At 42.9% G+C, this 12,539-nt stretch overlaps 1 protein-coding gene across 2 annotated transcripts in view; it reads left to right on the forward strand.

Moving 5' to 3' along the window:
- LOC309538663 (glutamate decarboxylase 1-like) overlaps positions 1 to 12,539 on the forward strand; it is a 31,462-nt gene that overhangs the window by 7,773 nt on the left and 11,150 nt on the right. For both annotated transcript variants that reach the window (XM_082234453.1, XM_082234452.1), the window contains exons 5-11: positions 290 to 380; positions 5,028 to 5,140; positions 6,647 to 6,762; positions 7,765 to 7,844; positions 9,228 to 9,282; positions 11,681 to 11,797; positions 12,109 to 12,173. In XM_082234453.1, coding sequence (XP_082090579.1) covers positions 290 to 380; positions 5,028 to 5,140; positions 6,647 to 6,762; positions 7,765 to 7,844; positions 9,228 to 9,282; positions 11,681 to 11,797; positions 12,109 to 12,173 — 637 coding nt within the window. The remainder of the gene's footprint in view (positions 1 to 289; positions 381 to 5,027; positions 5,141 to 6,646; positions 6,763 to 7,764; positions 7,845 to 9,227; positions 9,283 to 11,680; positions 11,798 to 12,108; positions 12,174 to 12,539) is intronic.

Below are 12,539 nucleotides of genomic sequence, written 5' to 3' on the forward strand. Positions count from 1 at the left end.
CACTAATTTAGGGTTGCCATACATCTGGAATTACCTGGACATAGCCAGAATACAGCAGTCAGAGCAGTGTCCAGTCGGAAATCACTGAAATTTCTGGGAAAATCCACCTTGGAAGTCTAGATTTTGGTGAATTTCCTTAAAAATAGCTCAAAAGCTCAATTTTTTCGTCTTTCACTTTTTGAAATATGGCAACCCTAACAAATTGGAAACTTTGCTGATGAAGTGATGCGCCCCTAACATTTCTTCAAAAAGCACGACCTGTTTTATCTTCAATTTATCCACATTTCAGGGCATCCTCGTTACTTCAACCAACTTTCCAGTGGCCTTGACATTATAGGACTTGCTGGGGAATGGCTGACGGCTACAGCAAATACAAACATGTATGTACTGTAGATTGTCATTTTTATACAAGATTAATCTGAATTAAGTAACAACAGCGAAACCAAACTCCTTTTTTATCATTGCTCTTTAAGAATGCAAAGGATGTATGAGATCCAGCAAACAGAGACTAAATATGTTTATGAAATGCACCCCAGCGGTACCTATTTATCTACTTGCACTAGTGTGCTTTCGAATTCTAGGTTGGCAGGAGCTGGGACAGAGCAACAGGAGCTCACTGGTCTGAACCACTGAGCCTCTTGGGCTTGCTGATTGGAAGCTAGATAGACCAATGTTCTGGTCTGAGTCTGTATGAGACAGCTTCCATGACTCCAACTTCCATCAGTCCCAGCCAGAATGGCCAACTGTCAGAGACAATGGCAGTTGTAGACCAGCTCATCTTGGAGGACCACATGTTCCTGCTGTGAATTTACAAAGTTTGTCCGACTGCCTTAATAAAAGTCCACTGATAATTAAAAATAATGGTCGTTAGTTTTGGCTGGATCATGCCTAATTATAAATGGCAACTATTTACAGAGAAGATATGCAAACTTGTCAAAATTCTTTATAGAGAGCCTCCCCGCCCCCCGGCCTGCAAGAATAACACAATGAATTCTGATGTGCATTGCACTTTTACAAGATTTTAAAAATAGCAACTATCCCATCAATTTTCCCGCATTGCAGGTGAAATATATAAATTTTCAGAGTTTTGGTGGGTTTTGCTGTAAGCAAATTTAAGTGCTTAAATGACACATCTAGAGAGGTCAACAGTGCTGAATCTTTACCCTCCATACTTTAATTACATCTGTGACACTATGAACAGCAGAATTAGTCTCCATAGTGACATTTTAACAAAGTGGGCATTGTGTAAAAACTCTTCAAAAGATGAAGTTGGAAGGAGTCTGAGAAATGTCAATGAAAATACTGTTGATAACTTTGGATATAAACAGAATAATGTCCATGCCAAGTTCTTATGGAAAACTTTAACAAATTTAATCGTTTTCCTCTGCTGTCTTAAATATTATGTAATGAGCTTGGAACAAAGATAGCTTATTGACTAAATTTGGACTGCAGGACTGCATCAAAGGCTTCAAAAGCTTTCCAAAAAGCCTTTTTGTTGTTGTTCAGAATTGAAGACAGACTTTCACAATGGATTTTACTCTTGCACATCTTTGATTTTAAAGAGTGACATTTCAAAAATATTCTCAAAACTCCTATGTGGCATGGCATCTCAAAGACAATTGATTTCAACCCAATGAAATCAATTGGGCTAACTTAAATCCTGTCAATTTCAAGGGACACCTTCTAAATGTAACTAAGCCTGTATCCAAACCAGTTTAATTCGATCACCAGAATGAGTCGCTGAGAATTACACCATTTGAGTTTGATATTTTGGAATAAGTCTTGAGAGCTTTTGAGACAAAGGCAAAGATCCAAACAACTGTGCAATCCATTCTACATGCCCAGTGGACCTTTGAATTCATGTTCATTCCAACTGCCGCTTTGATGCACAGCTTTCTGCTTCTGAAGTTCAGGAGAGCTTCAAAGTCCAAACATGAAACAGACAGGGCTATATGGCAGCAGTTCGAGAAGAGCAGCAAAAAAATTCCACTAGGATGGCCCTTTCCACATTTCCTGATTAGGCGCAGAGATCAGCCTGAATTCAGTGGAGCACCATGACATTTCCCTTTTCTATTAATGGAACATTCTTGGTGGAGTTTATGTGCTCTCAACGAACCAAGCACTGGACATGTACTGTGTACTTCAATATTTCCCTGTACCTTTGTGGATGGAAATGTCCATTACGCCCCCGGTTAGCTAATGTTGTTCTCTGAATTTGGTGCCAGCAGTGCAGGATGAGGATAAGGTTCTCTTATCCTCTAAGAGAGGATAAAAGGACCAAGGCATGCAGACAAAGTGCAGTGTGATCAAAAGGGGATTTTGATCAAAGGGAGCATGAAACTCAACGACATAGCTTCAGGGCTCGAAACCCATTATGCACTTACCTGTACAGTTCAGTAAGCTTTGTTTACCGGCTCGCTGGCAAACGCACCTCTTTTTTTGGGAGCGTGGGGTGGGGCGGAGCAGAGTGGACTGTGCCAAACCGGGAAGGAATGCTTCAGTGTTAGATAGCGGCTTTGTTTTCTTCCACCACATGGACCACTCAGTGTGGTTAGAGAACAAGCATTTGTCGGGAAAGTTGCTTGATGCTGATGATAACAGAACTACCTCTTGGAGACTTCCATTCTCAGTAATAATGTTTTATTATTATGTATAGCAATTCTGTACTGCTGTCCATTAACAACAAGTTACCTGCGTAAGTTCAAAAATATCATTACCGTGGTACCTCTGATTATGAACGGGATCCGTTCTGAAGCCCCGTTCGCAACATGAAAAGAATGCAACCCGCAGCGGCGCGTCTGCGCACGTGTGGGTTGTGATTTGCCGCTTCTACGCATGCACTTGACATCATTTTGTGCATCCACGCGTGCGTGAGCGGCAAAACCTGGAAGTAACCCTTTCCAGTACTTCCGGGTCGCTGTGGGACGTAACATGAAAGAACGTAACATGAAGCGGACGTAACATGAGGTATGACTGTATTGTCATTACCGTTGTCATCATCATCATCATCAGTGGTGTGCGGTCAATGGACTAGGGGGACTAGGCTAATCCCCTAAAGAGTCCACTAGCCCTCCCATCACCTCCCCAAAGCTCAACTGGCTTTGGGAAGGGGGTAGCAGGCTTCAGCATCCTGCAGACCTTGTGCCTCCACCATCCCAAAGACTGGGAAGCTTCTTCCCAGCTTAGGGAGGGAGGTGCGATGCTCAGACCCCCGACTCAATCGTCCTTGCAAGCTGGCACCTCTGGTCCTAACTATCTCCCTACCAAAAAAATCACTGCATGCCATGGAATCAGTCATCAGCATAGAAGTTAAAACTGAAGTGTAACAACTAAACTCAGATTTAACATCTTAAACAAGCAGTAGGGAACCTCAGGACAGGGATGGACTGCCTAGTCCTCAGGAACTTCCCACAGGCCACACCCCCTTGCTAGTCCTACTTGTTGTTGTTGTTTAGTTGTTTAGTTGTGTCCGACTCTTTGTGACCCCATGGACCAGAGCACGCCAAGCCCTCCTGTCTTTCACTGTCTCCCACAGTTTGGTCAAACTCATGTTGGTAGCTTTGAGTCGTCCCCTTCTCCTTGTGCCCTCAATCTTTCCCAACATCAGGGTCTTATATCAGTCCTACGTAGTACCCTCCTTTGGTGCTTTAACCACCTGGTATGTGATAATGCCCCTTGCTCAGCTGAATGGAGCTGAGATGTTTTGTTGCTTAGATGTAGCCTACAGTGCAAAGACAAAAGTCCACTGACTTTTGCCTCTGGGCCCACCCACTTTTTGCTCTCTAACCATCCCTACTTTTGCCTCTGGCTCCACCCACCACTGGCATAGGTTTCTCCACCCTTGACACAGAAGATGGAAAAGAGGGTGGTAAGAAAAAGTACTTCAGGAAAGAAGGGATGAAAAAAGAAATGTGAAGCCTCGGATGTGAGGAATCCAGGCTAAGAACTGTTATTCTGGACACGTATTGGGGAAAGGATGAAAACCGGGGATGGGAGGGAGGCGAAATTACAACGCTAAAAACACTCATGACTTTTGGGTTTAGTTATTATGACTTTTATTTAATACAAAATGGGAAATCGATGGAAGAGAATTTGAGTCCAACTTAGGAAAGAACTTACTTTTCATAAAAGATGTAATATTAAGATGGTAAAGAGGAGAAATAATAATTTGCTGACATAATTATGGGAATTGGGATGCATGAAGTGGGGTGGGGGGAAGTCAAGGAACAAGGTCAAGAAAGTAGGATTTTTGAAATTATACATGTTTTTGTCTTTGTCTTTTTTGTGTGTGTCATGTCTTTATAAAATGTGAAAAACCAATAAAAATTTCTATAAAAAAAGAAAAAAGAAATGTGAAGGCCCCAGATCGAATTCTACCTGTGCACAAGTAACCCCAAGTAACAACCACATCCTCATAGATGGGAATGTTCATATATATATATATATATATATATATATATATATATATATATATGCTTTCGTAGATTTTCACGGGTACAGGAATGTAGGTTTTGGTGTCTTCGGGTGTCTTCCCGTGTAAGAGTCGGGGTGTCTGTGCGACGTTTCGACGAGGTCTCACTCGTCATCTTCAGGCTGGTGCTTTCGGCTTCTTGTTACTGGAACAGAGCCTTCCAGTAACAAGAAGCCGAAAGCACCAGCCTGAAGATGACGAGTGAGACCTCGTCGAAACGTCGCACAGACACCCCGACTCTTACACGGGAAGACACCCGAAGACACCAAAACCTGCATATATATATATATATATATATATATATGCATCCAGCCAATTCCTTCAAAGCAGGGTGAACCTGAACCTTGAGATACAGGTGCAAATGAGAAAATCCAGGTGTCTTAATACATTCATGTTCCCTTCCTGTGTGGAAGCCTGTTTCTGTGAGCAATTCTCTGTTGCTTGACCGAGGCGGAAATTTGTATTGATTTTTCTTTGTCTTTATCAAGCTATTCTGATGAGTTCATTTTGCATTTCTGACTACCATTTGTTTGTTGTTTTCTTAAAAAAATATTAGGTTTACTTATGAAATAGCCCCAGTATTCATTGTAATGGAGGAGATCATACTTCAAAAAATGCAAGAAATTATTGGATGGGGGGAAAGTGAAGCAGATGGCATATTTTCTCCCGGTAAGTAGATCAGAAATTATTATTCATCCAATGAGTCTTATTCAAACCCTTGAACCGACATGGATCATTTGCTGACATTTTAAAATGTGAACATTAATTTGAAGAGAGCCTGTGTATAGAAAGATGAATAGATACTGGCTCAAAATCACTGTAATAACATGTTTCTTAAGGGGAGGGCAGAGAAGTCCGAGAAAGTGGTATGGCTAGATTATCAAATCAAAGCTTTAAAGAGAAAGACTTTTTTCTTTTCTGTGATCAGGTATCACACTAAACTATGGTTTATGGTAAAGATAAAGGTACCCCTGCCCATACGGGCCAGTCGTGTCCGACTCTAGGGTTGTGCGCCCATCTCACTTAAGAGGCCGGCGGCCAGTGCTGTCCGGAGACACTTCTGGGTCACGTGGCCAGCATGACGAAGCTGCTCTGGCGAGCCGGCACCAGCCAGGCGCATGGAAACGCTGTTTACCTTTCCACTAGAAAGCGGTCCCTATTTATCTACTTGCACTTAAGAGTGCTTTCAAACTGCTAGGTGGGCAGGAGCTGGGACCGAACGACGGGAGCTCAACCCACCACGGGGATTCGAACCGCCGACCATGCGATCGGCAAGCCCTAGGTGCTGAGGTTTTACCCACAGCGCCACCCGCGTCCCTAAAACTATGGTTTAGCAAGAGATTAATGATCCCAGCTTCCTCCCAGCCTTGTTTGCTCTACTTCCCATGCCCAAGAGGAGGACATTGGATGGAAGTACCCATCCAAACATTTCTGTATGCCACTACAACGCTCGGATCTTATTAGCTCCAAACTGGTGAGTGAGTGAGGTCCTTAAAAAGAAGGATTGGCGATTAAAAATGATAGGATATGCAAAGCACTTCCTTCCCAATGAAGAGCTTTTATGCTCGCAAGACTAAATGCTTTCCCCTCTGCAGTGACCACAGGTAGATACTCGCAAATTCCTTATCAATCCTGCCTGTGTGCCTGCAGTCAGGAAGTACCAAACTCACTGGACCATATTCTTTTGGACAGCCCTTTGCACAGCAGACTCCACAAACAGATGCTGAGCAAGATGTTGGCCCTGGGACCCACGGCTCAGAGAAAAAGCCAAATGAGGTTCCTCCTAGCGGATAGGGATTAATCTCCATCTTACCCGAAAGGGTTCTTAATGAATCATCCCTCTAGGGCAGGGGTCAGCAAACTTTATCGGAAGGGGGCCAGTCCAGTGTCCCTCAGACCTTGTGGGGGGCCGGACTATATTTTGAAGGGGGGGGAATGAATGAATTCTCATGCCCCACAAATAACCCAGAGATACATTTTAAATAAAAGGACAGATTCTACTCATGTAAAAACACGCTAATTCCTGGACCATCCATGGGTTGGATTTAGAAGGCGATTGGGCTGGATCCGGCCCCCGGGCCTTAGTTTGCCTACCCATGTGTTATGTTGTACTATTCATTCCCAAGGAGACTAAGCTATTCAAGCAGATGCTTAATTTCTTTCTTTGTCTTCCAGGGGGCAGCATATCAAACCTCTACAGTGTTCTAGTTGCCCGCTATAAACGTTACCCTGAGATTAAAACCAAAGGCATGGCAGCCATTCCAGACATCATACTCTTTGTTTCTGAACATGTGAGTATGCACTTGCAATAAAGACGATGCGATGTTATTTGCCTGTGATATGATGCCTTTTAATGATAATCCTGTAGAGACTTGTTATATTTTAGTAAGTCTTTATATAAGACCAGTAATAAACCTTTGTCAGCTTCTTCTCTTTTCTTGTTGTTTAAGCTGTGTGTGTATGTGTGTGTGTGTAAAATCATGCGCTGCTGCCATGCTTGTCTTGCGAGAACCGCCACCCTAAGTCAAATCTAACCGAAATCAATCAGTTTGCAACAAACATTTTATGCCTGCATGCAAAATGAGTACTCCAGATTTGCCAACAATTCATGGTAAATTGGGGGGCCATTTCATTCCAGCCCTAGTTCAAACATCTCTATTCATTTCCATGGCTGAACTCTGGGGGGACGGGGACGGGACAAACAACCTGATTCTGCAAGTTTCAAGTAAAGATTGCGTATACTCTGTAAAGATTTGCCTGGTTCCCACATTGTGACCAAAAGAGCTCAAATTTATGCCTTGTTTCACTTGCAAAACCAGGTGGAAAGTTTTCAAATATCAGATTTTATCTTCCATTGATTTCAATGGAGCTTAGTCATAGCTCATTGCTGGCCTTAACTGGGCTGTGACCATTGTCAATTTCATAAAATAATGGTTGGTAACCAGAGAAATCTCAAGGATGCCTTATGAGCTGGTGACAATACATCCCTCTGTGGATCAAAACAGTATTAGAGATGATATATGTTTTGGAATGGTTACTCTGAAACCAGCAAACACAGGAATGGGCTGTTTCACCGTGTATGATGTTCACTCTTCTCCTCAAAACAATGATTTAAGTAGTATTTTAGTTGAATTGTACTCCCCTAGATGTCAACAGACGACAAGGGCTTAAATCCCTGTCTTGTCTGTCTTTGTATTTCTTTAACATAGAAGCAATCGTAGAGCAATCTTTCAGCTCTAATGTATGTTGTGAGATCTTTCCTCTATTTAACCTTTTCAACCTTACTATCTAAGAGCCATTATTCTGTAAAGAAAGCTGCAGCGATTCTTGGGATCGGAATGGATAATGTTATTGTCGTCAAGTGTGATGAAAGGTAAGGCCTTCAGCTGCTTTTTGTGCATGATTTTTATATCCACTCAAGCAATTTACTTGCATTTGCAGAGATGTGTGAACCTTTTATTTCTTCATATTCTAGATTCACATATTAGGAACACTTTCCCCAAAAAACAAATGTGTTGTTTTAGCAATGCCGAACTGAATAATGTTTTCTGTATTTTAGGCATAATATCTGAAATAATACCTTAATTGCACATCATTCAGTGAACTGCCCGTTTAGTCGCCATATTTCAATAAGTAAAAACCAGGACACCCTGAAAGTTGCTGAGCTTTTTTTAGGAAACCACAAAAATTGTTGAGCTTCTTTATGACAAAACCCAAGGTTGTTGATTTTTCAATTGACTTGCCTAAAAAGTGCCGGCTTTTGAAATTACCCCTGGATGTCAATTTACTTTTGAAATCCTGGTCTTCCTAAGCAATTGGCTTCATTCCGCAATGGCTTGTGTATCCATCAGTCATGTTTTTCACAAGTCTGATAATAATTTCTCAGACGTCCTGTCTCTTTTGGGCTACTTGGCAAAAAACCATTTAAAGATGGGAAGCTTAACATCTTGTTTAGCACCAGAACTCCATTTGGTGGCTGCCTCCCCCAAATTCACTGGGCATTGCATCATTTCAAAGCATTCTGGGAAAATACAATGGTGACCACCTCAAAAAGTGGCAGACATCAGGCGATAGCTGTCCAAATCAGCTCTGTCACTACAGCAAAAACAACGGTTAATGGTTTATGTAAGGAAAAAACAATGAACGGAAATGAACGGAAATGAACGAATTGTAGAAAAATTCCAAAATCCATATCAGGAGAATACTTTTAGCAGGTCAATCAAAATGTCACAAAATAACATTGGGGCTTTTCGGTTCTCCAGAACAGAATGGACAAGACCAGGAAACACTGCTGGTAGTGAAGTCATGGCGTCTGCACTTGAGTCACAGCTCACGTCCACAGCAAACATTTAATGCACATTTAAAGTTCATGGCTTCTGCACAGCTACAATTCCTAGCATTCTTTGGGGGAAGCTGTATGCTTTAATGTTTGGTGTGGGTGTGACCACAGTCTCCAGATGGAATGTGAGATAAAATAGCAGACATGAAAAGGAGGTTCTGTTAGGCGCCATGCGGATTTCAGGTGCCAGCCCAAATTACAAAACTGGGGGTGGGGGGAGAAATATTGCACACTCCCAATGTAGAGCCAAACATCCTGTTCCTCTCTGAAGCGGTGCATTGAGTCTTATGGGGGTTTCTTCCACTATGCAAAACTTTAGCTTGCTGGGGGAAATGGATGGTGCCCTTAATGGTTATGCATTTGGAAGGATGCACAATGAGTAATATTTAGCAAGCACTGCTGCTTTGTTCTTAACAGGGGGAAGATGATTCCATCTGAACTGGAGGAAAACATTATCCAAGTTAAAAAACAGGTTTGGCTTCCATCACCTTCATGTAACCTTTCAGGTCCTTGTTCAATAGCTACTCTGCTGGAATTTAATTGTATGTTTGTGTTATCCCTATTGAGCTAAATTGGACTTTGGCAGGTTATTTGGAACAAGCCAGGCAAGTTAGCAGGTGGTTGAGGATGACTTGGTGGCTGCTCTTCATCTCCTGCTCCTCTTTGTCCTTTGCAAAGTGAAAGGGATGATGGTGAAGGAGGATGACAGGGCTAGGGACCTTATGGTCCTCCAGATGTTACCAGAATCCAACTCCCATCAGCCCCAGCCTGTTTAGCCCATGGTATTTTTATGGTATTAAAAATATGCCATATGAAGCAGTCTCAAGCAACGACTAGAGCAGCCTTTCTCAACCTGTGGGGCCCCAGATGTTGTTGGACTACAACTCCCACCACCCCTAGCTAGCAAGGCCAGAGCTCAGGGATGATGGGAGTTGTAGTCCAACATCATCTGGGGATCCACAGGTTGAGAACCACTGGACTAGAGAGTCTCGCTAGTGGAAGCCTGCGCACAAACTTCCACCAGTGCAACGGGGTTTCCCCTGCTACTGTTGTCATAGTAGCAAGTTGAAATGCCTCCCAATTTTTAAAATATTTTAGTGTTGAAGAACGTAAGAGCTGGACAAAGAGAAAGGAAACCCAAGAGTTCTGATCTGTAGGCTGACAATCAATGATGATGATTGTGCACACAAGACAAAGAAGGAAAAAAGAATAGATTCTCCCACCTGTGATGCATCAATTCATTTTTCCAGAATATAGGCAAAATGCCTTTGCGATATATCACATTGCCACTATATCCTACAGTGATGCTTGCCAAGAAAAGGAATGAATCTTACCATGCTCTGCAGCAAAGGATTATGATGTTTCACAAAAGTTGAGCTTTCTTTGGGCAGAGTTGTTGAACTTTTTAAAGTTTTGACCTCCTGGTTAGTTGCCCAGGAAGGTATAAAGACAAGGGAATGTTTCTTACCATCCTTTTTTATTCAATATTTACACAGAGAGGCTATAGAACCCAGCCTCTTGGATCATGGCATTGTCCTGAGGGAAGCTCCATCTCCTTCTCTCCCACTTCCTCATTTGTCATCATCATCACCTCCTCTATGGGTGCTGCTAAGTGCCCTCTGTCTTTGAGCTCTTTGCCCGCCTACTTTTAAGGCTCGCTGGGTTCTGGGAGATGGAAGGTCTGGAATGCTTTCGAATGACAACGTGTCAGCCAGGTGTTGTTCTGACTCTCCCATAATTTCCCCCTCATCTGCCTCTGAGCTGCTACCTCCCTCAAGCCCCTGTTGTAAATCTATACTGTCTTCCTCTTCCTCTTCTCTGGAAGCATCAGGATGGTGAGGAGGTCTCCACCATTCCTCCTCTGCCCAGTCCTTAACAATTGGTTTTCTTTAACAGTGGAAGCAGGTTTTCAGATCATACACAGCTCTTCTTCTCTTGTTCAGACTTAGATTATGAGAACACAAAATGAAAATCTAATGGTCTAGATAGAAACAAATGGGTAGTCAGGCTGATGGTTACTTGGTTGCAGAAGTTTACTGGCCACTGCTATTGGCATGGAGATAGTCTAGGTTGAATGCAAACATGCCATTCTGATGTCATGTGTGATGTCACAAAGAGGATATGCTTTTAAGTCTTAGTAAAGCCAAAAGCAGTTAACTGTCAGACTGCATCTCAGCACTGTCAAGATGGATCTCCATAATAGGTGATGAATAATTTTATTTCAGGGATATATTAACTTTGACTGTTGGGGAAAAGTATTAGATTGGTTTGCCAGTTTGTACCCCATCAAGTTGAGGCCAATAGATAGATATTCACAACCCTGTACCCATCAAATAATCAACTTTATGGGTGACTTTGGGGCTGATTCACACAACCACATTTCCTTTCTCCACTCTATACCCTGCATCTCTCCCACCTCCTCATTCGTCAACCTTATCACCTCCTCTACGGGTGCCGGTAAGCTCTTTGCTCTCCTACTTTTCAGGTTTGCTGGGTTCTGGGAGATGGTGGGTCTGGAATGCTTTCTAGTGTCAATGTGTCAGCCAGCTGCTGCTCTGGATCTCCCATGATTTCCCAACTTCCCCCCTCGTCTGAGCTGCTGCTTCCCTTAACCCCCTGTTGTAAGTCTATACTGTCTTCCTCTTCCTCCTCCCTGGAAGGGTCAGGATGGGGAGGCCGTCTCCACCACTCCTCCTCCTCTGCCCAGTCCCTGACAGCTGTTGAGCCAAAATGCAAAAAGGATGTTTCTGACAGCAGTGTTCCTGATATGTCCAGGAAATTCTGGATGTATGGCAACCTAGGTTATGACAAAGGACAAGTCCTTGTTGCATGTACACTAATACAGGCTGCCATCTTGAATATGTTTTCAGGGCAAAGTACCATTCTATGTGAGTGCCACAGCTGGGACAACTGTGTATGGAGCTTTCGATCCACTCGTTCACATAGCTGACATCTGCGAGAAGTATAAGCTCTGGATGCATGTGGATGTAAGGTGGTTGTTGGCTATCTGTTCCATCTTGCTCCTGGAAGTCGAGTTTTGAAATGTTAAATGCTTGTAAAATTATTGAAATGTATAAAATTGAAAATCATAAATAAAAATTAAAAAAACAATCTTCCAAGCAAAGAGATCAGTAGTATAGCTACTAAGTTCAGAATGTCTATAGGATTGTCTGTAGATTGGATTCTTATTCCATTACGAAATGTACTTATGATGAGTTGAAGACAAAATTTTAATAAACGGTGTTGGTGAACGGTGGCATTCTCCCAGTAAGATAAGCGTGTGTTTTGTTTCTGATAGGCAGCATGGGGAGGCGGCCTGCTTCTGTCGAGAAGACATTCCCACAAACTGAGCGGCATTGAAAGGTAATCCCATTATGTTCTTTAAGGGGATGCTGCAGCGAGATCAACACATTAGCAAGTCTTTCTCCTTGCTTCAGACCTCTTGCTGAAGTGCAGACTGTAAGGCCTGTCACCATAGTAATAGTGACTCATAGTAGGAGTGGAAGCGAGTTGTTGCACTGAGTTTGAGGGGGAAAGGAAAATAAATCTGGAGCAGGACCAAGTTTTATATTATGTAAGACAGGGGTGAGGAGCCTCAGGCAGGGGGCTGAATGTGGCCCTCTCGGGCCCTCGAGACCCTTCCAAGGCCACAGCCCTCCCTATGCCCCCCCCCAGGACCAATCTGGAGTGCTTGTGTCTGGCTACAATGTGTGCTTGAATACCACAGAC

This window comes from Podarcis vaucheri (genome assembly GCF_965113315.1).
Source record: "Podarcis vaucheri genome assembly, chromosome: 8".
Taxonomy (NCBI): Eukaryota; Metazoa; Chordata; class Lepidosauria; order Squamata; family Lacertidae; genus Podarcis; species Podarcis vaucheri.